This window comes from Pelodiscus sinensis, chromosome 22 (genome assembly GCF_052426305.1).
Source record: "Pelodiscus sinensis isolate ZL-2025 chromosome 22, ASM5242630v1, whole genome shotgun sequence".
Lineage (NCBI taxonomy): Eukaryota > Metazoa > Chordata > Testudines > Trionychidae > Pelodiscus > Pelodiscus sinensis.
This window is the reverse complement of record NC_143073.1, coordinates 20,919,532-20,946,318: the sequence shown is the minus strand read 5'-3', so window position 1 is coordinate 20,946,318 and position 26,787 is coordinate 20,919,532. Positions and strand designations below refer to the sequence as shown.

At 67.8% G+C, this 26,787-nt stretch overlaps 1 protein-coding gene across 4 annotated transcripts; it reads right to left on the bottom strand.

The window, feature by feature from the left end:
• Positions 1 to 91: 91 nt before the first annotated feature.
• Positions 92 to 26,299, bottom strand: NPHS1 (NPHS1 adhesion molecule, nephrin). Of its 4 annotated transcripts, none has more exons than XM_089772366.1 (30): positions 26,165 to 26,299; positions 24,914 to 25,030; positions 23,288 to 23,482; positions 22,512 to 22,634; positions 22,291 to 22,422; positions 21,955 to 22,036; positions 21,629 to 21,732; positions 20,002 to 20,123; positions 19,686 to 19,857; positions 17,238 to 17,395; positions 16,612 to 16,753; positions 16,085 to 16,209; positions 13,571 to 13,739; positions 13,251 to 13,380; positions 12,965 to 13,137; positions 11,781 to 11,921; positions 10,665 to 10,805; positions 10,468 to 10,589; positions 9,635 to 9,806; positions 9,104 to 9,260; positions 7,519 to 7,670; positions 6,466 to 6,577; positions 6,098 to 6,270; positions 2,784 to 2,834; positions 2,511 to 2,627; positions 2,364 to 2,388; positions 2,113 to 2,218; positions 971 to 1,070; positions 626 to 795; positions 92 to 294 (listed from the first exon to the last, which is right to left on the bottom strand). In XM_089772366.1, exons 2-30 carry the CDS (start codon positions 24,966 to 24,968, stop codon positions 160 to 162), a joined length of 3,756 nt encoding a protein of 1,251 aa, XP_089628492.1. In that variant the 5' UTR covers positions 24,969 to 25,030; positions 26,165 to 26,299; the 3' UTR covers positions 92 to 159. The 4 variants fall into 4 exon arrangements, with proteins under 4 accessions (XP_089628492.1, XP_089628493.1, XP_089628491.1 ...); XM_089772367.1 differs by having other exon boundaries at positions 24,914 to 25,013; positions 26,165 to 26,284; XM_089772365.1 differs by lacking the exon at positions 26,165 to 26,299 and having other exon boundaries at positions 626 to 777; positions 24,914 to 25,041.
• Positions 26,300 to 26,787: the final 488 nt, after the last annotated feature.

Genomic DNA, 26,787 nt, shown 5'->3' with positions numbered 1-26,787 from the left:
TCGGGGGAGAGGGAGACAGCTGGTTGATTCTTCCCTACCCAGTCCCCTGCCCTCCAGCCCATGGTCCCTCCCCCCAAGTAGGGGTCAAGGCCTGTGGGCAGAGGTTTATTACATGGTCAGGGGTTTATTACATGGTCAGATACTAAGCCCCCAGCCCCCTCACACCAGCTCGCCTCTGAGCTCAAAGGGCAGCTCCTCATCTGCCCCAGGGGGTGGGGTGTCTGCCACCCGGTCGTAGATCCTCAGGGGGGCCTCGGAGCCAGCAAGGGCCTGGCCCCTCCATGCATAGGTACCCTGGGAAGAGAGACAGCTGGTCACCCCTCCCTCGCTCAGGCAGGGAGCCCAGGCATCCTGGCTCCCAGCCCCCTCATCTCCTCCCTTCCCCCAACAGCCACTAGACCCCCCACTGCCTTCCCGGAGCCAGGCAGGGAGCCCAGGTGTCCTGGCTCCCATCTCCTCCCAACCATTGGGCCCCATTCCATTCCCCTCCCCGAGCCAGGGAGAGAACTCAGCAGTCCTGGCTCCCAGCCCCAATTGCTCCAAGCACTAGACCCTGCGCCTCTTGCGAAGCCAGGGAGAGAAGCGGGAATGCTGCTGAAGTGGGGGGAGGGGGCAGACCACTCACCATGTAATCCTGACAGGGGGCCAGTCCTGGGCGCAGTGGGGTAGGAGTTTGTGGGTAAAGGGCCCCCAGTTCCTCATAGACCCTAGGCTCCATCATGTCCTCATATTCATGGAGGAGTGGGGGGCCATGCCAGCGGGCATGGAACACAGAGTCTGTAGAGGCAAAGGCACCTGGGGGGGGTCAAACAAAGAACAAGGGGGCCTGTCTGGCCAAGGGGGCGCTGGCTCACCTGTGGCCCAAGAGGGGGGCCAGCTGCCTTGGGAATCGGGCAGGGGCCGCTCTGCTCTAGGGGGGTGCCAGCGGGGGGACTAGGGGAGTGAGGGATGGACAGGGGGCCTCACCCACCTGTGGTGCCAACGTCTGTCTCCCCCTCGGGATGGGAGGACAGCTGGGGATGATACGCCCGGGTGGGCCCATACCCTGGCCAGGCACCCATGGAGCTGCCCTGTGGGGGAGCCACAGAGAGACCCTGTCACAACCTCCCAGCCTGAAATAGCCCCCTAGCCTCCATCTCCCCCCTCCCTGCCAGCATCCACGCCCCCAGCCTCCATCTTCCCCCTCCCCGCCAGCATCCACGCCCCCTAGCCTCCATCTCCCCCCTCCCCGCCAGCATCCACACTCCTTAGACTCCATCTCCCCACTGCCAGCATCCACACCCCCTAGCCTCCATCTCCCCCCCGCCAGCATCCACGCCCCCTAGCCTCCATCTCCACCCTCCCCGCCAGCATCCACACTCCTTAGACTCCATCTCCCCACTGCCAGCATCCACACCCCCTAGCCTCCATCTCCCCCCCGCCAGCATCCACGCCCCCTAGCCTCCATCTCCCCCCTCCCCGCCAGCATCCACACCCCCTAGCCTCCATCTCCCCCCCGCCAGCATCCACGCCCCCTAGCCTCCATCTCCCCCCCGCCAGCATCCACGCCCCCTAGCCTCCATCTCCCCCCCGCCAGCATCCACGCCCCCTAGCCTCCATCTCCCCCCCGCCAGCATCCACGCCCCCTAGCCTCCATCTCCCCCACCAGCATCCACGCTCCCTAGCCTCTATCTCCCCTCTGCCAGCATCCACGCCCCCAGCCTCCATCTCCTCCCCGCCAGCATCCACGCCCCTTAGCCCCATCTCCCTTACACCAGCATCCACGCCCCCTAGCCTCCATCTCCCCACCGCCAACATCCACGCTCCTTAGCCCCCATCTCCTTTACACCAGCTTCCATGTCCCTTCGCTTCCATCTCCCCTGACCAGCATCCACACCCCATAGCCCCATCGTGCTTCTCAGCGCCCCATAGACCCTGAGCCTGCATCTCTCCTCCACCAGCATCTGTGCCCCTCTAGCCCCTGCTCTGCCCCACTCCCCTCCTGCCAGCACCCATGCCCCACAGCCCCTGAGCCTGCATCTCTCCTCTGCCAGCATCTGCACTCCATAACCCGCCCTCCTCCCCACAGCCCAGAGCCCCCTGCTGAGCCTCCACGCTGCCTTGTGCTCTCACCGCAGAGGAGGTGCAGCTCTCTGAGTAGCTGTCCAGCAGCGTGCGCCGGGCGGCTGGATTCACAGCCTCCCCGGAGCCGTAGTCATTCATGGCACTGGGCTTCCTCCTGCAAGGCAAAGGTGGGAGCCAGGATGCCAGATCCCTGGTTCTCTCCCCAGCTCAGGGGGGCTGCAGGTTTGTGTTATGGTGCTGGAGGGCAACAGGATGCAGAACTGCCCCCCCCGCCCCCGATTCCTGCCCATGACACTCACCTCTCCTCAGCCTCCCGCTGGATCCCTGCAAGTCAGAACCAGAAAACAGCAAGGGTCAGCTGGGCAGGGCCTCCTTGCGGGGAGGCCACTCAGTGTTGTGAGCTTCCCTGGGGCAGTGCCCCAGGCCGGGAGGTGGGGAGGGGTTACCTGCCCGCGCCTGGCACCGTCGGAGCAGGCAGAAGAGGAGGGCGGCATTGGAGAACAGCAGCAGGGCCCCCAGTGCACTCAGCCCCCCAGCAAGGCCCACGGGCAGCGCCGGGGCTTCTGGGAAAGCAAAGACGAGTGTCCCAGAGGGAACATGTCAGGTCCCATTCACACACCCCCAGGCAACCTGTCCCCACACTAACCACTAGCCCCCACTGCCCTCCCCAAGCCAGGAGAGAACCGCTGTGTCCGGGCTCCCAGCCCACTGGGACCCACCTGCTTTCGGTTCCTCAGACGCCAGAGCTGTCGGCTCCACCACATGCAGTTCTGAAACGGCACCAGCCCAGTCGGGTCAAAACCTCCAGACCTCCTGCTGGGCCCCCTTATGCCCACGAGCCCCCCCATCCCAGCACGGAGCCACTGCCCCCTGCCATGGCACCTCCGAATGAGCCCCCCGCCACGGCCACGAGCCCCCCATCCCAGCACGGAGCCACTGCCCCCTGCCATGGCACCCCCGAATGAGCCCCCCGCCACGGCCACGAGCCCCCCATCCCAGCACGGAGCCCCCACCCCCTGCCATGGCACCTCCGAATGAGCCCCCCGCCACGGCCACGAGCCCCCCATCCCAGCACGGAGCCCCCACCCCCTGCCATGGCACCCCCGAATGAGCCCCCCGCCACGGCCACGAGCCCCCCATCCCAGCACGGAGCCCCTGCCCCCTGCCATGGCACCCCCGAATGAGCCCCCCGCCACGGCCACGAGCCCCCCATCCCAGCACGGAGCCCCTGCCCCCTGCCATGGCACCCCCGAATGAGCCCCCCGCCACGGCCACGAGCCCCCCATCCCAGCACGGAGCCCCTGCCCCCTGCCATGGCACCCCCGAATGAGCCCCCCGCCACGGCCACGAGCCCCCCCATCCCAGCACGGAGCCCCTGCCCCCTGCCATGGCACCCCCGAATGAGCCCCCCGCCACGGCCACGAGCCCCCCATCCCAGCACGGAGCCCCCGCCCCCTGCCATGGCACCCCCGAATGAGCCCCCCGCCACGGCCACGAGCCCCCCATCCCAGCACGGAGCCACTGCCCCCTGCCATGGCACCCCCGAATGAGCCCCCCGCCACGGCCATGAGCCCCCCATCCCAGCACGGAGCCCCCGCCCCCTGCCATGGCACCCCCGAATGAGCCCCCTGCCACGGCCATGAGCCCCCCATCCCAGCACGGAGCCCCCACCCCCTGCCATGGCACCCTCGAATGAGCCCCCTGCCACGGCCATGAGCCCCCCATCCCAGCACGGAGCCCCCACCCCCTGCCATGGCACCCCCGAATGAGCCCCCTGCCACGGCCATGAGCCCCCCATCCCAGCACGGAGCCCCCACCCCCTGCCATGGCACCTCCGAATGAGCCCCCCGCCACGGCCACGAGCCCCCCATCCCAGCACGGAGCCACTGCCCCCTGCCATGGCACCCCCGAATGAGCCCCGTGCCACAGCCACGAGCCCCCCCATCCCAGCATAGAGCCCCCACCCACTGCCATGGCACCCCCGAATGAGCCCCCCGCCACGGCCAGGAGCCCCCCATCCCAGCACGGAGCCCCCACCCCCTGCCATGGCACCCCCGAATGAGCCCCCCGCCATGGCCACGAGCCCCCCATCCCAGCACGGAGCCCTGCCCCCTGCCATGGCACCCCCGAATGAGCCCCCCGCCACGGCCACGAGCCCCCCATCCCAGCACGGAGCCCTGCCCCCTGCCATGGCACCCCCGAATGAGCCCCCCGCCACGGCCACGAGCCCCCCATCCCACCACGGAGCCCCACCCCCTGCCATGGCACCTCCAAATGAGCCCCCCGCCACGGCCGCGAGCCCCCCCATCCCAGCACAGAGCCCCCACCCCCTGCCATGGCACCCCCGAATGAGCCCCCCGCCACGGCCACGAGCCCCCCATCCCAGCACGGAGCCCCCACCCCCTGCCATGGCACCCCTGAATGAGCCCCCCGCCACGGCCACGAGCCCCCCCATCCCAGCACGGAGCCACTGCCCCCTGCCATGGCAACCCCGAATGAGCCCCCCGCCACGGCCACGCGCCCCCCATCCCAGCATGGAGCCCCCACCCCCTGCCATGGCACTCCTGAATGAGCCCCCCGCCATGGCCACGCGCCCCCCATCCCAGCACGGAGGCCCCACCCCCTGCCATGGCACCCCCGTATGAGCCCCCCGCCACGGCCACGTGCCCCCCCATCCCAGCATAGAGCCCCCACCCCCTGCCATGGCACCCCCGTATGAGCCCCCCGCCACGGCCACGTGCCCCCCCATCCCAGCATAGAGCCCCCACTCCCTGCCATGGCACCCTCGAATGAGCCCCCCGCCACGGCCACGCGCCCCCCATCCCAGCATAGAGCCCCCACCCCCTGCCATGGCACCTCCGAATGAGCCCCCCGCCACGGCCACGAGCTCCCCCATCCCAGCACAGAGCCCCTGCCCCCTGCCATGGCACCCCCGAATGAGCCCCCCGCCACGGCCACACGCCCCCCATCCCAGCACAGAGCCCCTGCCCCCTGCCATGGCACCCCCGAATGAGCCCCCCGCCACGGCCACGAGCCCCCCATCCCAGCACGGAGCCCCACCCCCTGCCATGGCACCCCCGAATGAGCCCCCCGCCACGGCCGCGAGCCCCCCCATCCCAGCACGGAGCCCTGCCCTCTGCCATGGCACCTCCGAATGAGCCCCCCGCCACGGCCGCGAGCCCCCCCATCCTAGCACAGAGCTCCTGCCCCCTGCCATGGCACCTCCGAATGAGCCCCCCGCCACGGCCGCGAGCCCCCCCATCCCAGCACAGAGCTCCTGCCCCCTGCCATGGCACCTCCGAATGAGCCCCCCGCCACGGCCGCGAGCCCCCCCATCCCAGCACAGAGCCCCTGCCCCCTGCCATGGCACCTCCGAATGAGCCCCCCGCCACGGCCGCGAGCCCCCCCATCCCAGCACAGAGCCCTGCCCCCTGCCATGGCACCCCCGAATGAGCCCCCTTCCACGGCCACGAGCCCCCCATCCCAGCACGGAGCCCTGCCCCCTGCCATGGCACCCCCGAATGAGCCCCCCGCCACGGCCACGAGCCCCCCATCCCAGCACGGAGCCCCACCCCCTGCCATGGCACCTCCGAATGAGCCCCCCGCCACGGCCACGAGCCCCCCCATCCCAGCACAGAGCCCTGCCCCCTGCCATGGCACCTCCGAATGAGCCCCCCGCCACGGCCACGAGCCCCCCATCCCAGCACGGAGCCCTGCCCCCTGCCATGGCACCTCCGAATGAGCCCCCCGCCACGGCCGCGAGCCCCCCATCCCAGCACGGAGCCCTGCCCCCTGCCATGGCACCTCCGAATGAGCCCCCCGCCACGGCCACGAGCCCCCCATCCCAGCACGGAGCCCTGCCCCCTGCCATGGCACCTCCGAATGAGCCCCCCGCCACGGCCACGAGCCCCCCATCCCAGCACGGAGCCCTGCCCCCTGCCATGGCATAGCATCCCCCATAGCACAGAACAGCCGCTAAGCCCCCCATAGCAAAGCTCTCCCCACCCAGCTGCCCCAGCACGGTGCCCTCCACCTGCGGTGGTGATGGTGATGCTGGGGCCCTGGGCGCTCTCTCCCAGCGCGTTGTGGGCACTGACGCCGACGCTGTAGGGGGTAGCTGGGCTCAGCCCCGTCAGGGTGAACGCGGGGGTCTGGGCGGGGAACACGTCCACATACAGGGCGCTGGGGGCGCCTGGCCAGCGATACCTGGGGGGCACAGAGGGGTGAGGGAGCCCAGGCTGTGAGCTTCTCCGGGGCAGTGCCCCAGGCCAGAGGTTGCGGGGGGCCCAGCTCATCTCCTCCACCCAACACAAGCTCCACCCATCCCAGCCCCCAGCTCTGAGTCCACGGCCCCTCCACCTCCCAGCTCTGAGCGCCACAGTCCCCACTCCTGTGTCCTACCTGATGCGGAATCTTTGGGGTAGCCCCCCATCAAACCCAGGGATCCACTCCAGGGCAGCTGAATTGTGGGTGACGCTCACGATCTTTAATCCCGTGGGGGGGTCGGGGCGGCCTGTAGAGGTGGGGGGGGCAGAGATCACCCTGCTCTGCTGCCAGTGCCCCTCACTTCCCACCCGCAGCCCTTCCCCCCCAGCCTTGGGCTCCCCCCAGCTCTGCCGGTGCCCCTCACTCCCAACCCACAGCCCCTGCCCCCCCAGCTCTGCCGGTGCCCCTCACTCCCAACCCACAGCCCCTGCCCCCCCAGCCCTGCCGGTGCCCCTCACTCCTGACCCACAGCTCTTGACCCCCCCAGCTCTGCCGGTGCCCCTCACTCCCGACCCACAGCCCCTGCCCCCCCCAGCTCTGCCGGTGCCCCTCACTCCTGACCCACAGCCCATGCCCCCCCAGCTCTGCCGGTGCCCCTCACTCCCGACCCACAGCCCCTGCCCCCCCAGCTCTGCCGGTGCTCCTCACTCCCGACCCACAGCCCATACCCCCTCAGCTCTGCCGGTGCCCCTCACTCCCAACCCACAGCCCATGCCCCCCCAGCTCTGCCGGTGCCCCTCACTCCCGACCCACAGCCCATGCCCCCCCAGCTCTGCCGGTGCTCCTCACTCCCGAACCACGGCCCATACCCCCCCAGCTCTGCCGGTGCCCCTCACTCCCGACCCACGGCCCATGCCCCCCCAGCTCTGCCGGTGCCCCTCACTCCCGACCCACAGCCCCTGCCCCCCCAGCTCTGCCGGTGCCCCTCACTCCCGACCCACAGCCCCTGCCCCCCCAGCTCTGCCGGTGCCCCTCACTCCCGACCCACAGCCCCTGCCCCCCCAGCTCTGCCGGTGCCCCTCACTCCTGACCACAGCCCATGCCCCCCCAGCTCTGCCGGTGCCCCTCACTCCCGACCCACAGCCCATGCCCCCCCAACTCTGCCAGTGCCCCTCACTCCCGACCCACAGCCCATGCCCCCCCAGCTCTGCCGGTGCCCCTCACTCCTGACCACAGCCCTGGCCGTACTGGTGCTGAGGAGCTGAATGTCGAGGGTGTCGGTGCCCAGCGCATTGCTGGCGCGGCAGGTGAAGGTGGCGTAGTCGTGCACCGCGCTCACGTTGGCAATGGTCAGGGTGCTGCTGTGCCAGGCGCCCTCGTGCCACGTGTGCTCCGTGTACCTGGGGCAGGACACTGTCAAAACCAGCCCGGACCCAGGCGCTGAATCAGAACAGGTCCAGGCCTAGATGCTGTACCTGTGGAACTCCTTGCCAGAGGATGCGGTGAAGGCTAGGACTTTAACAGGGTTCAAAAAAGAGCTAGCTAGATTCATGGAGGTTAGGACCATCAATGGCGATTAGCCAGCATGGGTAGGAATGGTGTCCCTGGCCTCTGTTTCTCTGGAGGTGGGTGACAGGGGAGGGATCATGTGAGGATTACCTGGGGTGACCCCTCCCTCTGGAGCATCTGGCATTGGCCACTGTGGGCAGACAGGACACTGGGCTAGATGGACCTTTGGTCTGACCCAGCCTGGCTGTTCTTATGACCCACACGCTGAATCAGAACCAGGCTCAGGGGCTGAATAAAGACCAGGACGGGACCAGAACAAGGGTTTGATCAGGACAGGGTGGGGAGGGGCTGTGGGAAGGCACTTGTCTGGGGTGGGAGGTCTCAGTTTGGGGTCACTGGGGTGCCCTGTATCCAGGCAACAGGGGACACACTGGAATCCTATCCTGTCATTTCTGTGCCAATGCTGGCATTTTCTGTGACGTTTTAACGAAGGTGCTGCTTGCCTCAGTTTCCCTCTCTGCATCACTCCCCAGGGGCTGCCAAGGGGTGTGTGTGTCCGTGTCCCCATGTTTATTGGGAATCACTCTGGGGCTATTGGAACAGCTGATGTTTTCGTGGTTGTGGGGAATGGCAGGGGTGGGCGATGGGAGCCTCGATTCGAGATTCCAAAAGTTACAGCCTAGCTGAGCGCAGGTTGCCAACCTCACCTGCGGACAGCCCTGCACCTTGCCGGAAAATCCCCCCTTCCCCACGTCTCAGCAAGCTGGATGCAAATTCCCCGGCTTGTGGCTGCAGAGAGCAGGCCCGTGGTGGGGGCCAGGCAGTGACACCAACAGCGAGTGGCATTGGAGCCGGCTAAGGTGATTCTCACCCCCCCAGCACCTGCCTCTCCTGCCGCCGGCTGGGGGTCCAACAGAGAGGGCAGCTCTGTCTGGCAGAGGATGTGGGGCTGGGACGACTGGATATCCCCATACCAGGGGCTTTGTCTTAGATAAGGAATCGCACCCCCCTACCCCGGAAAAGCCTGTCCCAGGTTTCTGCGCTTGTAGTCTGGCTGCCCCACATGGGTGCCCCAGGCCTGCAGAGGGCCGGCCGGCCACCAGGCCCGGCTTTGGAAGCGATGCCCAGCTGTGCCCTGGCAGTGCCGGTGCCGCGGAGCTGGGAAAGGAGGGGCCAGGTGGGGGCAGCACAGCCAGTCTCAGGGCTTCCGATGCGAGTGTGCTGGGGACTGATCACCCCCACCTGGCTCAGGCCATTCTGGCTGCATACCCAGGTTAGGGGGTTATGGCGTCCCCTCCCCCCCGCCAGCGTAGGGCTCCCCTACCTGGGGTTGTCGGGTGGCAGGGCTGCCCCGTTCTTGGCCCAGCTGAACTGCACGCTGGGCACCCCCTGGGCGCGACACTGCAGGGAGGCAGGCGAGCTCCTGTCCCCGGGCACGGCCACTTTCCCCAGCCCCACTCCCTTCTCGAGCTCTGGCTTGACTGGAGGGAGAAAGGGGGGCAGTCTAGAGACTGAGGGGCAGAGAGTCGGGGGGCTCCGGGAGGGTCAGAGAAGTCCTGGGGGGGGGAGATCAGAGGGGGATGGGCAAAGGCCACATAGGATCTGCATCACTGTTGGGGGGCAGCTCCCTGGAGAGGGGGTTCCCAGGTGGGGGCTCCAGAGGGCATCAGGGAGTCTGAGATGAAGAGACAGTTTGTGAGAAGGCTCCCCAGTGTGGGGGGACCAGGATGGGACCTTGGGGCGGATGTTGGGAAGGGGAGGAGCAGAGGTGAGGAGATGCTCGGGGTGAGGGTCTCTGGGGTTGGAGGGCTCCAGGGTGGGGTTCTCGGTGGGAAGGTCTGCGTGGGGCACTCACAGCGCACGATGAGGCGGGCACTGCCCCGGGCAGGGGGCGGCACCCCGTTGTCCACACGGCACTCGTACAGCCCGGCCTGAGCCCGCCGGGCCCCCCGGATCCGCAGCCGCCCCACGGCCCCCGAGGCCTCCGGCTCCAGCTCCAGCTCCTCCAGGCTGCGCTCTTCCATCCCCTGCAGGAAAGGCAGGGTCAGCAGGTGGGGGGCACCCAGGGAGGGCAAAGGTCACCCTGATATTTGCGCGGCTCACAGGCCACAGCGGGGGGCCAGGGGCTGGGCAGGCAACAGCAAATGTTAAAGGTTAGAGAAAAATGAAAGGTCAGAAGAGGATCAAAGGTCAAAGTGGGGGCAGAGTCCATCAAGGCTAAACGTGACACAATCAGAGGATCTGGGGGAGGGAGAAAGGTCACATCGGAGCTGTCAAGGGTCAGAGTTCAGTGCAGAAGTGAAATACGCGCGGGTGAAGGTCAGCCTGGGTCACAGGCCGCCCGAGCACTGCATGGGAGGAACGCGGCCGGATGGTGACCGCGCACCTGAAAGGTCCCGAGCCAGGGATGGGAAGGTGCAAAGGTCACAGCTTGGAGGGCAAGGACCAGAGCTGGATACATAAGGTCAAAGGTCCAAGATACATCCAAATGCCAGGGGGGCAAAGGTCACATGAGATGTCAAAGGTCAGAGTTCAGCACAGAGACCAGCCGAGGAAGGGCAAAGGTCAGCGGGCAAGGGCCAGGACACCAGGGAGGGGAATGAGCCCCGGTCAGACTGGCCTGAGCAGGCGCAAAGGTCACGAGTGGGGCACGGGGCCCGTGCAGGTCAAAGGTTGCTGCCCCCTTACCAGCCAGGTCCACTGGAACATGCCTGCGGGGGCAGGGTTGGCATTGGCCACGCAGACCAGCTCAGCTGTGGCGCCCAGGTCCACGGAGACGGGGTCGCCCAGGCTGCGGATGGAGGGCGCGTCTGGGGCAGAGGGCAGGGCTCAGAGGGGTGCTGAGAGAGGGGCAGTGGGGGGGCGCGCGTGGGACTGGCACTCACAGTGCACGTCCAGGTGGAGGAGGGTCTCGTTCTGCCCCTCGGGGTTCTGGCACCGTGCCCAGTACGGTCCTGCATCGGCCCGGCTCACGTTCCAGATGCACAGACTGGCCCCCTCCCGCAGGTGGTGCCGGGGGGACCCCTCTGCAAGCCAGACAGAGAGGGGGTCACCCCTGGATCCTGTGCCCTGCCTAGGCACAGACAGCACCCCCGGAGACCCACAGCCCTTCCCCCACCCCCAGTGTGGGCACGGACAGCACCCCCGGAGACCCACCGCCCTTCCCCCACCCCCAGTGTGGGCACGGACAGCCCCCCCGGAGACCCACAGCCCTTCCCCCACCCCCAGTGTGGGCACGGACAGCGCCCCCAGAGACCCACAGCCCTTCCCCCACCCCCAGTGTGGGCACGGACAGCGCCCCCAGAGACCCACAGCCCTTCCCCCACCCCCAGTGTGGGCACGGACAGCACCCCCGGAGACCCACAGCCCTTCCCCCACCCCCAGTGTGGGCACGGACAGCGCCCCCGGAGACCCACAGCCCTTCCCCCACCCCCAGTGTGGGCACGGACAGCGCCCCCGGAGACCCACAGCCCTTCCCCCACCCCCAGTGTGGGCACGGACAGCGCCCCCGGAGACCCACAGCCCTTCCCCCACCCCCAGTGTGGGCACGGACAGCGCCCCCAGAGACCCACAGCCCTTCCCCCACCCCCAGTGTGGGCACGGACAGCCCCCCCGGAGACCCACCGCCCTTCCCCCACCCCCAGTGTGGGCACGGACAGCGCCCCCGGAGACCCACAGCCCTTCCCCCACCCCCAGTGTGGGCACGGACAGCGCCCCCGGAGACCCACAGCCCTTCCCCCACCCCCAGTGTGGGCACGGACAGCGCCCCCAGAGACCCACAGCCCTTCCCCCACCCCCAGTGTGGGCACGGACAGCCCCCCCGGAGACCCACCGCCCTTCCCCCACCCCCAGTGTGGGCACGGACAGCGCCCCCGGAGACCCACAGCCCTTCCCCCACCCGCAGCCAAACTCCACCTCCACAGGGACTCCATGAAGGAGGTTGAGATTCCAACACCTACCCCAGGGGGAGCCCCTAACACCTGCCCCCAAGCTCCTCCCACCTGGTATCAGCGCCTGCCCACGGAAGCTCCAGCTGCAGCTCAGTTCGGGGGGGTTGGCGGAGACGCGCAGGGGCAGCTCCACGGCCCCATGTTCTACGGCTTGGGCCGTGGCCGGCTGCTCTGCCGAGAACTCAGGGGGAACTGGGGCACACAGGGAGCAACAGCAAATGAGCCCCCCACCCTGCAGCCCAGCGCCCCCTGCCGGGCCCCTGCCCCCCACCCTGCAGCCCAGCGCCCCCTGCCGGGCCCCTGCCCCCCACCCTGCAGCCCAGCGCCCCCTGCCGGGCCCCTGCCTCCCACCCTGCAGCCCAGCGCCCCCTGCTGGGTCCCCGCCCCGCTCCCTGGGGCCCAGCGCCCCCTGCTGGGCTCCTGCCCCCCACCCTGCAGGCCAGCGCCCCGTGCCGGGCCCCTGCCCCCCACCCTGCAGCCCAGCGCCCCGTGCCGGGCCCCCGCCCCCCACCCTGCAGCCCAGCGCCCCCTGCTGGGCTCCTGCCCTGCTCCCCGCAGCCCAGCGCCCCGTGCCGGGCCCCTGCCCCCCACTCTGCAGCCCAGCGCCCCCTGCCGGGCCCCTGCTCCCCACCCCGCAGCCCAGCGCCCCCTGCCGGGCCCCTGCCCCCCACCCTGCAGCCCAGCGCCCCCTGCCGGGCCCCTGCTCCCCACCCCGCAGCCCAGCGCCCCCTGCCGGGCCCCCGCCCCCCACCCTGCAGCCCAGCGCCCCCTGCTGGGTCCCCGCCCCGCTCGCTGGGGCCCAGCGCCCCCTGCTGGGCTCCTGCCCCCCACCCTGCAGCCCAGCGCCCCGTGCCGGACCCCCGCCCCGCTCCCTGGGGCCCAGCGCTCCCTGCCGGGCCCCCGCCCCGCTCCCTGGGGCCCAGCGCTCCCTGCCGGGCCCCCGCCCCGCTCCCTGGGGCCCAGCGCCCCCTGCCGGGCCCCCGCCCCGCTCCCTGGGGCCCAGCGCCCCCTGCCGAGCCCCCGCCCCGCTCCCTGGGGCCCAGCGCCCTCTGCCGGGCCCCCGCCCCGCTCCCTGGGGCCCAGCGCCCCCTGCCGGGCCCCCGCCCCGCTCCCTGGGGCCCAGCGCCCCCTGCCGGGCCCCCGCCCCGCTCCCTGGGGCCCAGCGACCCCTGCCGAGCCCCCGCCCCGCTCCCTGGGGCCCAGCGCCCCGCTCTCCAGGCAGGGGAAGTTCTCACACAGGACGTTGAGCTTGTGGAAGGTGTTGACGGTCTCTGCCAGGATGGAGCTGTGAGCCTGGCACGTCACCCGCCGCCCGTTGTCCGAGGATGACACTACCAGGGTCACCTTCCCCGAGGTGGAGAGCCCCCCGAACTCTGCTGGCTTCCGCCCCAGATCCACCCCCTTCAGCCTGCAAGAGCAGCACAAGATGGGAGAGCAGGGCTGTGGGTTGGGAATGAGGAGCCCTGGCAGGGGCGGGTGGGGCAGCCCAGGATGGGTCGTGAGAGCGGGGCACCCTCTTACTTCTCTGCATCCTTGAACCAGGCCAGGGTGGCAAAGGGGTTGCTGCTCCCGGTGGTGCAGGTCAGGGTCAGCGCCTGGCCTCGTCGCACCTCCTTGGCGGTGGTCGTGATCTTCACGTCGATCGGGGGAACTGGGCGGTGGGAGGGGAGCAAAGGGGCAGAACTGAGCTGGGTGCATGACTGCCACCACCCAAGGGGGGCTGTGCCTTTAAGGGGCGGGGTTACTTGGCTCCGCCTTGTGCACACGCTGCCCCCCCCCCCCGGTGGCCGGGGGGGGGGGGTAATGCACATGCCACCCTGCCCCCGGGCCTGGGGACGCACACTGGATGTGGAGGCGGGTCTGGGCGGTGAGCGCTGGGCTCTTGGCGTCGTTGGAGGCGTTGCAGCGATAGGTGGCCCGGTTGTCGCTGGGGCTGGTGGTCAGGATCAGCTCTTTGGAGACAATCTTGCCCGAGGCCACCTGGGTCCCCTCCCTGAGGGACTTGGTATCCTGTCGGGAGAGCCCAGAGCCCAGTGAGCGACCAGAGATGTGGAGAAGGGGGACTGGATTCACTTGGCTGTGCTGCATGTGAGTGCTACTGTCCTGTTGTAGCCCGTGTGTGCCTCAGTTTCCCTGGGTACTGCACTAGTACCTAGATGGGGGAAGCTACCCTAGCCCAGTGCGTATGGCCAAGGCCTCTGTAACCGGCCAAGTGACACCTTTGGTCTGGGAAGGGGAACACAGGGCAGGTGGGCTGGCTGCAGGGTTGGACCAGGCTGGTAGGGGTCTGGTTAGTCTTGGGTAGTTTGAGGGGCAGGGGCCTTGGCTCTGAGCCCCTCTCCCTAAGCTGGGCTGTGCTGGCTGCTCCTGGTTCCTGGGCTGCTCCATGCTGTGTCCCTGGGAATCCATGAACCTTCTGTCCTGCCTGCTGGCTGGGAGTCATGTCTGGCTGTGGGTGGGGGTGCAGGGCCCGGAGACTCCCCCACCCTTTGGTGACAGATACAGCCACCTCTGGGGCATATAACACCCCCTAGATAAGGCTCACCCATCATAGAAATGAAGCCACTTCTGGGGTAAAGGGAATCGCCCCCTGCTAAGTGCCCCCCCCCACTGCCATATCATGGCACCTCCTGCTGAGCCCCCCCAGCACATGCTTCCTGCTGAGCCCCTCCCTCCCCACAGCACGGCGCCTCCCGCTGAGCCTGTGCCCCACTCCCCACAGCACGGCGCCTCCCGCTGAGCCTGTGCCCCACTCCCCACAGCACGGCGCCTCCCGCTGAGCCTGTGCCCCACTCCCCACAGCACGGCGCCTCCCGCTGAGCCTGTGCCCCACTCCCCACAGCACGGTGCCTCCCGCTGAGCCTGTGCCCCACTCCCCACAGCACGGCGCCTCCCGCTGAGCCTGTGCCCCACTCCCCACAGCACGGTGCCTCCCGCTGAGCCTGTGCCCCACTCCCCACAGCACGGTGCCTCCCGCTGAGCCTGTGCCCCACTCCCCACAGCACGGTGCCTCCCGCTGAGCCTGTGCCCCACTCCCCACAGCACGGTGCCTCCCGCTGAGCCTGTGCCCCACTCCCCACAGCACGGCGCCTCCCGCTGAGCCCCTCCCTCCCCACAGCACGGCGCCTCCTGCTGAGCCTGTGCCCCACTCCCCACAGCACGGCGCCTCCCGCTGAGCCTGTGCCCCACTCCCCACAGCACGGTGCCTCCTGCTGAGCCTCCTGCCCCACTCCCCACAGCACGGCGCCTCCCGCTGAGCCTGTGCCCCACTCCCCACAGCACGGCGCCTCCCGCTGAGCCCTCTGCCCCACTCCCCACAGCACGGTGCCTCCCGCTGAGCCCCCTGCCCCACTCCCCACAGCACGGTGCCTCCCGCTGAGCCTCCGCCCCACTCCCCACAGCACGGTGCCTCCCGCTGAGCCCCCTGCCCCACTCCCCACAGCACGGCGCCTCCCGCTGAGCCCCCTGCCCCACTCCCCACAGCACGGCGCCTCCCGCTGAGCCTCTGCCCCACTCCCCACAGCACGGCGCCTCCTGCTGAGCCCCCTGCCCCACTCCCCACAGCACGGCGCCTCCCGCTGAGCCCCCTGCCCCACTCCCCACAGCACGGCGCCTCCCGCTGAGCCCCCTGCCCCACTCCCCACAGCACGGCGCCTCCCGCTGAGCCCCCTGCCCCACTCCCCACAGCACGGCGCCTCCCGCTGAGCCCCCTGCCCCACTCCCCACAGCACGGCGCCTCCCGCTGAGCCCCCTGCCCCACTCCCCACAGCACGGCGCCTCCCGCTGAGCCCCCTGCCCCACTCCCCACAGCACGGCGCCTCCCGCTGAGCCCCCTGCCCCACTCCCCACAGCACGGTGCCTCCCGCTGAGCCTCCGCCCCACTCCCCACAGCACGGCGCCTCCCGCTGAGCCCCCTGCCCCACACCCCACAGCACGGCGCCTCCCGCTGAGCCCCCTGCCCCACACCCCACAGCACGGTGCCTCCTGCTGAGCCTCCACCCCACTCCCCACAGCACGGCGCCTCCCGCTGAGCCCCCTGCCCCACTCCCCACAGCACGGCGCCTCCCGCTGAGCCTCCGCCCCACTCCCCACAGCACGGCGCCTCCCGCTGAGCCCCCTGCCCCACTCCCCACAGCATGGTGCCTCCTGCTGAGCCCCCTGCCCCACTCCCCACAGCACGGTGCCTCCTGCTGAGCCCCCTGCCCCACTCCCCACAGCACGGCGCCTCCCGCTGAGCCTCCGCCCCACTCCCCACAGCACGGCGCCTCCTGCTGAGCCCCCTGCCCCACTCCCCACAGCACGGCGCCTCCCGCTGAGCCTCCGCCCCACTCCCCACAGCACGGTGCCCCCAGGACCTTGATCCAGACGAGGCGTGGGGCTGGGTTCCCCCCACTGGCGAAGCAGGTCAGCCTGACCTTGGTGCCAGCCCGGAACTGGCTGTTGGGGGGCGGGGCCTCAATCCAAAGCTTCTGGGGGGGATCTGTGGGGTGGGGAATGAAAGGAGGGTGTAATGCCAATCAACTCCCACGATGTCATGACAACCTGTATCAGTCCCCTACCCTCCCTCTAAATAGCACCACAGGGGTGGGGCAGCCCACCGCTCCCCCATCGCCAGGGCCCCTGTTCTCTGCCCTCCCAGGCTGGGGTGAGAGGGAGCAGGGCTGGGAGGCTACCACAGAGGTGGGGACCTGGGGTCTCAGCAAGGGGTTGTGGGGCAGAACAGGGGGGCACCTTCCCTCCTCTGGCTCCCCACTTCCTCTGCCCCCCAGCCCCTCTGCTCTACCTCCCTATTCTCTCCTCCCCCACTGCCCCCTCATCCCTCCCCATAGCCCCACCTCCCATGGGCATCCCTCCCCCACGCCTGTCTGCCGGGGGGGCTCACACTGCACGTTGAGGGGCAGGCTGGCGCTGCGGGTGAAGAGCACGGCCTCGTTGAAGGCCTCGCAGGTGAGGGGCAGCCCGTTCTCCTCGCGCCGGGCCACGTGCGTCAGGTTGGAGACGGTCACTGTCCCGCCATGCGCTGCCTGGGGAGAGAACCTGGCACCCAGCCCCCTGCTCCCAGGGCGTGAGTTGGCTGGGGAGGGGGGGAGGGGGTCTGGGGCTCCCACCCAGCTCCAGGGTGGGTCTGGCTGGTTCAGGTGGGCAGGGAATGGAGCACAGGGCCTGCTCCATCTAGGGTTGCCAGCTCCCACCTAGCCCCAGGGCAGGGAACTCACTGGCTGGGCAGGGCTGGGAATGGGACAGTCTCTATTGTTAAGTAGCAAGGGAAACTGAGGCACCCATAAAGGGACAGGGTCATTGAAATTCACAAAGGATTTAGGAGAGAACCTAGGTGCCCTGGCTCCATTCCCCCTTCTCTACCCACTGGACCCTACTCCCCTTGCAGAGGCAAGAAGAGATCCCAGGAGTCTGGACTCCCAGCCCCCCAAGCCCTCCCCGTTCTCCTCTTGCGCCGTGTCTCCAGCTGTGGTGGCCATGGGAGCAGCAGGCCCGTGGCAGGGGACTGACCTCGGAGACGGTGACTTCGGCGGTGGTGAGTTCCCGCCAGCCCAGCCACCAGCGCAGCTGCACTGGGGGGTTGCTGGGGGCGGTGGAGCAGGACAGAGAGATCTGCTTGTTCTCCGGGGTGTTACTGGAGCCCAGGATGGAAACCTCTGTGGGGAGAACTGGGGGAGTGGGGGGGGGAGAGACCTCAGAACCACAGCCCCAGCTGCCACCAGTGGGGCACAGTAGGGCAGGGGAGCTGGCTCAGGGGTACTCCAGCCCCAGCCTGGCCCAGCTGGGGCACTCACAGGCCACTCGCAGGGTGAGGCTGGCCGGCAGGGGGGCTGGGAATTAAGGCTCAGGGAGCGGTGGTGCTGAGGGTGGGGGTGGGACATTGTGAGGAAGTGGAGACTGTATCTGTTCACTCCGCTCCGTGGCGTGGGATTTCTACTGACCCCTGCTGTTCTGTAGTAATGCTGGGTGTGCCTCAGTTTTCCTGGGGACTGCACTGGTGCCTGGCTGGGGGTGGGAGTTTTGGGTGTGGCTCTCACTGAGGAGAGGCTGCCTCAGGCTGCCCAACGCGTACACAATGGGAGGGCTGGGGACACTCACAGACCACGCGCAGGGTGAGGCCGGCAGGGGGCCGGGGGAGCAGTGGCACTGGGGACACTCACAGACCACACGCAGGGTGAGGCCGGCAGGGGGAGGGGGAGCAGTGGCACTGGGGACACTCACAGACCACGCGCAGGGTGAGGCCGGCAGAGGAAGGGGGAGCAGTGGCACTGGGGACACTCACAGACCACGCGCAGGGTGAGGCCGGCAGGGGGAGGGGGAGCAGTGGCACTGGGGGCACTCACAGACCACGCGCAGGGTGAGGCCGGCAGGGGAAGGGGGAGCAGTGGCACTGGGGGCACTCACAGACCACGCGCAGGGTGAGGCCGGCAGGGGGCTGGGGGAGCAGTGGCACTGGGGACACTCACAGACCATGCGCAGGGTGAGGCCGGCAGGGGAAGGGGGAGCAGTGGCACTGGGGACACTCACAGACCACGCGCAGGGTGAGGCCGGCAGGGGGCTGGGGGAGCAGTGGCACTGGGGGCACTCACAGACCACGCGCAGGGTGAGGCCGGTAGGGGAAGGGGGAGCAGTGGCACTGGGGACACTCACAGACCACGCGCAGGGTGAGGCCGGCAGGGGGCTGGGGGAGCAGTGGCACTGGGGACACTCACAGACCACGCGCAGGGTGAGGCCGGCAGAGGGGCCGGGGGAGCAGTGGCACTGGGGGCACTCACAGACCACGCGCAGGGTGAGGCCGGCAGGGGGTCGGGGGAGCAGTGGCACTGGGGGCACTCACAGACCACGCGCAGGGTGAGGCCGGCAGGGGAAGGGGGAGCAGTGGCACTGGGGACACTCACAGACCACTCGCAGGGTGAGGCCGGCAGGGGGGGGGGCAGGGGGCTGGGGGAGCAGTGGCACTGGGGACACTCACAGACCACGCGCAGGGTGAGGCCGGCAGGGGAAGGGGGAGCAGTGGCACTGGGGACACTCACAGACCACTCGCAGGGTGAGGCCGGCAGGGGAAGGGGGAGCAGTGGCACTGGGGACACTCACAGACCACGCGCAGGGTGAGGCCGGCAGAGGGGCCGGGAGAGCAGTGGCACTGGGGACACTCACAGACCACGCGCAGGGTGAGGCCGGCAGGGGGCTGGGGGAGCAGTGGCACTGGGGGCACTCACAGACCACGCGCAGGGTGAGGCTGGCAGGGGGCCGGGGGAGCAGTGGCACTGGGGACACTCACAGACCACGCGCAGGGTGAGGCCGGCAGGAGAAGGGGGAGCAGTGGCACTGGGGACACTCACAGACCACGCGCAGGGTGAGGCCGGCAGGGGGCTGGGGGAGCAGTGGCACTGGGGACACTCACAGACCACGCGCAGGGTGAGGCCGGCAGGGGGCTGGGGGAGCAGTGGCACTGGGGACACTCACAGACCACGCGCAGGGTGAGGCCGGCAGGGGGCTGGGGGAGCAGTGGCACTGGGGGCACTCACAGACCACGCGCAGGGTGAGGCCGGCAGGGGGCTGGGGGAGCAGTGGCACTGGGGACACTCACAGACCACGCGCAGGGTGAGGCCGGCAGGGGAAGGGGGAGCAGTGGCACTGGGGACACTCACAGACCACGCGCAGGGTGAGGCCGGCAGGGGGCTGGGGGAGCAGTGGCACTGGGGACACTCACAGACCACGCGCAGGGTGAGGCCAGCAGGGGGCTGGGGGAGCAGTGGCACTGGGGACACTCACAGACCACGCGCAGGGTGAGGCCGGCAGGGGAAGGGGGAGCAGTGGCACTGGGGGCACTCACAGACCACGCGCAGGGTGAGGCCGGCAGGGGAAGAGGGAGCAGTGGCACTGGGGGCACTCACAGACCACGCGCAGGGTGAGGCCGGCAGGGGAAGGGGGAGCAGTGGCACTGGGGGCACTCACAGACCACGCGCAGGGTGAGGCTGGCTGGCAGGGGCAGGGGTGACACTTGGTTCACGGCTTCACAGCACAGCTGGGCCCCGTTGTCCTCGGGTTTGATGCTGAGCGTCAGGAGGCTGCGGGAGGCGCGGCCGGTGTCATCCGTCTCCCAGCTCGTGGAGACCACGTCCCCATTCTGTGGGCACAAGGGCTAGCGTCCCCCACTGCTCTGCTGGGCCCTCCCTCCAGACCCCCAGCCCTTGCCAGCCCTGGGCTCCCTCCTCCCAGCTCTGCCAGGCCCCTCACTCTGGACCCCCAGCTCCGCTGTCCATCCTTGTACCTTCAGCCATTGCAGCGTGGCCAGAGGGTTCCCGCTCCGGGAGATGCAGGTGAGTTTCAGGGTCTCCCCAGCTTTGATTTCGGGGCGCGTGTGTCCTTCAATGGTGGGTGGCTCGGGCGGGACTGGGGGTGGGAGACAAAGATTGCAGGTGGAGGGGGGGGACCCAGGGCAGGGGAGCTGGGACCCACAGCCTGCACTCAGTGTCCTGTCCCTGCCACGGGGGGGGGGGGAGTCAGTGGGGCCAGCGGGGGTTGGGGAGGCAGCTGTGGATGACCACAAACTATTGGATCCAGGCTGAACCATACCCCCTATCCTAGGGGCATCCAGCTCTTGTGGACTGAGGGGCAGGAGGCTGCCAGGATATCAGAACAGGAGGGGGCAGGGGAGTGGGAGGCAGAGAAGAGACTCCACACAGACAGACAGACGGACGGATGGATGGACAGGGGCCGGGAACGATGCATGAAACACACACGGTCCTCCCCACTCTGCAGGGCCCCCTGGGGACTCAGTGTAGCTGCACCTGCTCACTCAGTGGGTGCTTGGGGACAGCAGCAGCCCAGGGTGCTGGGTGCATAATTAACGAGCTGCCTAACGAGCAGAGGCAGAATCACCTCCCTATCAACTCACCCCCTCCCACCCCATTTGCTTCGTGGAGTCGCACAGAAAGCTGGTAGGTGTCCCCAGATTGGGGGTGGGGCAGGGAAACCTGCCTACGCATTCAGCCCCCCGCCAATGTACCCCACGCTCCCCAAGCAGCTCGGCACAGGCCTTCCTATCAGCTCCAGGCATGTGGTGCCCTCAGCTGTGCTTATCCATGTCCACACGACGTCCTGCAGTGCCCCTGGCTGGGAAAGGCTGATGGCCATGGGCCGGCATGTACAGGGAGTGAAGTTACGGGGTGGGGGGGGCTCAGTCCACCTCCTCTGTGACTCCCCATTGGTCTACAGGGTGCCTGAGGCGTGGCTGACGGACCCCCATGGCCCAAACTGCTCAGGGCTCCAGGGGCTGGCAGTGGAGTGGGCCGTGAGCATGTCTCCGTGGGCGGGCCAGCGAGGGAGATGGCTGGCAGAGGCCGGAGCCCCGCATGTTGTTCTAAGGGCTCAAGGGGCCCACACGAGCCGACCTCGGCTCTTCAGAAGGTCCCTGTGCCGGGCCCCCAGGCAGCGCCCAGCTGATGGGCACGAGTCTCCTCCTTGGGCTCTGCGGGAATGGCTGAGGGGGCGGCTGAAACAGGGAGCCAGCCCCTCTTCGCCCCTCAGGCACCAAAGGCTGGTCGCTGACGTGGCTTCCCACCCCCAACAGTTGCCCTTTGCGGGCTGGCTTCTGGGCACGAGCCAGGAAGGCTCTTGTCTTGCGGGTGCAGGGTGAGCCCCTGAGGGGTTGGCTGAGCAGGGCACCGCCTGGTCTTTGACTCCTGTTCCTGGGGCCACGGTGGGGGTCGCTGTTCACCTGAGTCTCTTGGGGGAGTTAAAGCAGTCGGCTGGGGTGACCACGCGGGGGGCTGTGGGAGACACCAAGGGCAGAAGTCCCGAGCAGAGTGAGGAGGCCAGGGCAGTGGGGGCTTGTCAGCCCCGGTGCTGAGTGGTCCCGGGCGCGCCCCGCGAAAGGCCCGGGGTGCGTGACTCACACAGGATGTTCATGGTAACACCAGCTACCAAAGGGGCCGACACAGCCTCATTTGTGGCTGCACAGACCAGACGCTTCCCGTTGTCCGAGCTCTGTGGAGTGACCCTGGGGGCAGAGGGGGACGGGTTGAGTCATCTAGCACTTGCAAGGGGGTCCAGGTGGGGAGCCCCTCCAGCCCAGCCTCCCCTCCCCCCCAACACAGACCCACGGGCCCTTCCACCACAGCTCACCCCCCAGCACAGACCCCTGGGCCCCTCCAGCCCATCCTCAGGCCCAGGCCCATGGGACCTTCCTCCCCAGCGCAGCCCATCCCCTGGACCCTCTCACCTGAGCACGGCCTCGGTGCTGGAGAGTTTCTCGTTGGACCCGGAGTTCACCTGGAGCGACACCTCAGGGAGGGGGGAGCCACCTGGGGGTGGGAGGGGCTATGAGGGGAATGAGGTTCTTTGCACAGCCCCCCCAGCCAATGCAGCATCCCTGAGGACACCCCACGGCCCTGTTCTGGCATCTCCACAGCCCTGCCCCCCCAGTACAGACCTATGGGCTCCTCCAGCCCAGCTCCACCCCCAACACAGATCCATGGGCGCCTCCAGCCTAGCCCACCTTGCCAGATCAGACTCGGGGCCCCTTTTGCCCAGGCCCCCCTCAGGCCCCCGGCCGCACCCTTGTTGAAGGAGATCTCTGCGGCGGGTTTGGCATCGCTGGCGCTGCAGGTTACGCTGTACTCCACGCCGGCCACCCAGGTCACGGTGCTGTCAGCCTCATACTCCTTCATGATGGGCAGCTTGGGGGGCACTGTGGGGGAGGGGAGACGAGGATTGGTCCTGAAGATTTGCTCCTCCCCCATCTCCCAGAGCCAAAGCCCCCCATGGCCCACAGCTCACCCAGCACGCTGAGCAGCGCCGTGCGCGACACAATGCCTGGGCTATCCTCGGAGCGCCCTGCCTGGCACTCATAACTCGCATCATCTGCCAGCCGGCTGCCCACGATCCGCAGATGGTGCTCCCCTGCCAGGCATGGCACAGAAAGGGTTGTGAATCTATACGTCCAGGACACCTAGGTTCTGTGCCCAGCTCTGCTCCCAACACCCCCCTGCTCTAACCACTAGACATCGCTCCCCTCCCAGAGCTGGGATAGAACCCAGAAGTCCTAGAACAAGGCCTGTCAGGGTTTCACACACAGCGGCTGTGTCTACACTGGCCGCCTATTACGGAATAGGGATGCAAATGTAGAACTTTGGAAGAAGCAAATGGGCGGGGGATTTAAATATCCCCCGCGGCATTTGCATTTTCATGGCCGCCGCTTTTTTCCGGCTTGAAGATAAGCCGGAGAAAAGCGTCCAGACTGGCGCAATCCTCCGGAATAAAGCCCTATTCCGGAGGATCTCTTATTCCAGTCTGGACTTAAGCTTTTCTCCGCTTATCTCCAAGCCGGAAAAAAGCGGCGGCCATGAAAATGCAAATGCCGCGGGGGATATTTAAATCCCCCGCCCATTTGCCTCTTCCAAAGTTCTACATTTGCATCCCTATTCCGTAATAGGGGCCAATGTAGACGTAGCCAGCTGGTTCACAGCTGCCAGAGCTGGGCTGGACGTGGGAGGGACAGAGGGCTCCAGCCAGCCCACCCTCAGCTGCATCTGGCTGCCTGGAGACCCACTCACCTTTGCTGGGGTCTCCTGTCATGCTGTAGCGGGGGAATCCGGGGATGCTTCGGTCCGGTCCGAGCAGTAACCCGTCCTTCACCCACTGGACCACGCCTGAGGGATTGTCCACCATGCACTGCAAGACAGCCGCAGCCCCTTCCAGGACTGTGATGTTATCCGGCTCCACCCTGAAAGCCTGCTGCAGACTGGCCCCTGGCGGAGAAAACAGGAGGAACTTCATTAACCTCTAGTTTTTAAAAAAGATTTCACATCAGAATCGAGTATTCGTCAGCTGTGCCGAGTCCTGCCCTTGGGATGGAAGAATCCCAAGCATTGTTACAGGCTGGGGGCCGACTCGCTACAGCAGTTCGACAGAAAAGGGCCTGGGGATGACAGTGGATGAGGAGCTGGATATGAGTCAATAGGGTGCCCTTGTAGCCAAGAAGGCAAATGGCATATTAGGTGCATTAGGAGGAGCATTGCCAGCAGATCCAGAGATGTCATTATTCCCCTTTATTCGGCTCTGGTGAGGCCACATCTGGAGTATTGCGTCCAGTTTTGGGCCCCCCACTATAGAAAGGATGCGGACGCATTGGAGAGGGTCCAGCGGAGGGCAACCAAAATGATGAGGGGGCTGGAGCACATGACCTATGAGGAGAGGCTGAGGGAGTTGGGCTTGTTTAGTCTGCAGAAGCTAAGAGTGAGGGGGGATTTGAGAGCAGCCTGCAACTTCCTGAAGGGAGGTTCCAAAGAGGATGGAGAGAGGCTGTTCTCTGTGGTGGTAGTTGGCAGAACAAGGAGCAATGGGCTCAAGTTACAGTGGGGGAGGCTTAGGTTGGATATTAGGAAAAATTGTTTTCCTAGGAGGGTGGGGAAGCGCTGGGATGGGTTCCGTAGGGAGTCCATCTCCATCCCTAGAGGTTTTTAAAGCTTGACCAAGCCCTGGCTGGGGTGATGGAGTTGGGGTGGGTCCTGCTGTGGGCAGGGGGCTGGACTCGATGACTCCTGAGGTCTCTTCCAGCCTGAGGATTCTATGATTCTATGCGAGGAAATCCCACAGAATCCTACGCCATGGCCCATCTATCCCCCAGCTTCAGAAAGCTGCAACGCCGAAGCACCGCGCGACTTGAAATCCCTTGTTCCATTTTCATCCAACCTGGCTTATTGTTAGATGTTCCTGTGAGCTCCAAAACTAGCCACGTTTGAAGGAAATGGACCCAGCTGTTCTCAGTTGATTTACATGCAACATTTCTGATGGGACCGTTGGAGAAAACAGAGCTTGAAACGACCATCACTTTAAATCCTCTGATGCCATTTTTCATCCTGCTTGTCTTGTTTAGATGCCAGTGAGATCTCCACAGCCAGCCAGGTGTGAAGGAAATGGGCAGGTGTTCTGGACTGGCAGCCGGGCAAAAACCCAACATTGATGCTTTCACTGCTTGGACTGTAACCCAGAAGAGCTCAGATGGTTTTGAATGCAATTTCCAAAATGGCGCCCTCTAGTGCAAGGCCCCTGTTGGAAACCATGCCTGGCAGGCCGTTGGGGGAGGCTGCGGGGAATGGGGGTGGGCAGGCTGGGGACGCTGGGCCCGTGTCGCGCCGGGGATGCTCGGCTGCAGCGAACGTCGGCAGAACTGCTCTCACCTCCTGCGCAGGCACCGAGGAGCAGGCAGAGGAAGGCCGTGACCGGCTGCTCCATTCCCGCCGGCGCCGCTGGGCCAGGCAGGGGGATAAATGGGAACCACTGGGAAGGTTGAGAGTCTGAAATACAACTGGACAGGTACTGGCAGCATGTGGGGTGAGCGAGCTACCTACCGCCCCCGGCCCGGCACTAGGGGACACTGCCCTTCCCCCAGCCCGGCCTGGGGGCACTGCCCTTCCCCCAGCCCGGCCCAGGGGGCACTGCCCTTCCCCCAGCCCGGCCCAGGGGGCACTGCCCTTCCCCCCAGCCCGGCCCAGGGGGCACTGCCCTTCCCCCAGCCCGGCCCAGGGGGCACTGCCCTTCCTTCCCAGCCCTGCCCAGGGGGCAGTGCCCTTCCCCCCAGCCCGGCCCAGGGGACACTGCCCTTCCCCCAGCCCGGCCCAGGGGGCACTGTCCTTCCCCCCAGCCCGGCCCAGGGGGCACTGCCCTTCCCCCAGCCCGGCCCAGGGGGCACTGCCCTTCCCCCCAGCCCGGCCCAGGGGGCAGTGCCCTTCCCCCCAGCCCGGCCCAGGGGGCACTGCCCTTCCACCCCTGGCCCTACCCATCCCCCAGCCCAGCCCAGCCCAGGGGGCACTGCCCATCCCCCAGCCCAGCCCAGGGGGCACTGCCCTTCCACCCCCGGCCCTGCCTATCCCCCAGCCCGGCGCTAGGGGGCACTGCCCTTCCACCCCCGGCCCTGCCTATCCCCCAGCCCGGCGCTAGGGGGCACTGCTCTCCATCCCTCTGCAATGCCCCATCTCCCTGGCCTGGCACTTGCAGATGCCACCCTCTGTCACCCAGCCATTCTGGGGGTGCTGTCCTCCATCTTCCCAGGGACTGTCAGTCACACCCCACCCAGCGACCCAACGATCGATCTATCTATCCCCATACCCCCCCCCCCCCAACCCCTGTCCATCCTAACTGTCCCAGAGCAGGAACCAGGATTTCTCTTTCTCTCCCCCCACCCCCATCAGACCCCTGGGCCCGTCCCACCCCAAATGCCCCCCCACCACATTAGACTCCTGGGCCTGTCCCACCCTGAATGCTCCCCACTCCCATCAGACCTCTGGGCCCGTCCCACCCCAAATGCCCCCCACTCCCATCAGACCTCTGGGCCTGTCCCATCCCGTTTCCCTCCCACCCCACATCAGACCCTGGATCTCCCCCATCCTGGATTAGACCCCGGGTGCCATCCTACCCTGCCCCCCCCTTACCCAGTGGCCTGGGGCCCCCCAGAGCCCCTAGCTCTGCAGGAGGATCTCCCTGGGGATGTGCTGGCTTGTTGCGCCCAGCCGCCGGCTGCCTGCCGCGGAGAGAAAGAGATGGATTCTGGCCCTGGATGACGCCCCCAGCCCTGCCCCCTTCCACCAGCTGACACCAGCTGGGACATCTCCCAGCACTGCCCCTGCCTGACTGTGAAGACCCTGTCCAGGGATGCGGCTGGAGGCCGTGGGGGTGGCTCAGTTAATTACAGGATGAGGCAGAGGCCTGTGAGAGCTGGCTGGGCCCAGGACAGGACATCCTGCCCTGTCTCTCCCCCATTGCCCATCAGAACCCCAGGGCCTGTTCCACCCCACTTCCGAGAGCTCAGCACCTGCCCCACTGCTCAGGTCTCAGCTGCAGGAGAATCCCCCACAGCCAGGAGCAGTACAAGGGCTATGACCCACAGAGGGGCGGCAGGGATGCACATGTGGCATCATACCTTGGGTGGCTCCAGGCCCTGCTTGTGACCCGCGACTGCCGCTGCTAGCTCTGGGGGCAGGGAGAGCAAACCAGCCCCTCAGTGGCTGTATGTGCATCCTGCGCCCTCTGCACCTCGACCCCCTTCCCGCCCTGT

Excerpts from the sequence above, each read along its gene's own strand:
- NPHS1 (XM_089772366.1), bottom strand. The coding sequence starts at position 24,968 with ATGGAGCAGCCGGTCACGGCCTTCCTCTGCCTGCTCCTCGGTGCCTGC. Across the intron at positions 13,138-13,250 it reads TGGTTCAAGGATGCAGAGAA|GCTGAAGGGGGTGGATCTGG; the intron begins GTAAGAGGGTGC and ends CTGCTCTTGCAG. Across the intron at positions 6,271-6,465 it reads CCCCAAAGATTCCGCATCAG|GTATCGCTGGCCAGGCGCCC; the intron begins GTAGGACACAGG and ends TGTGCCCCCCAG.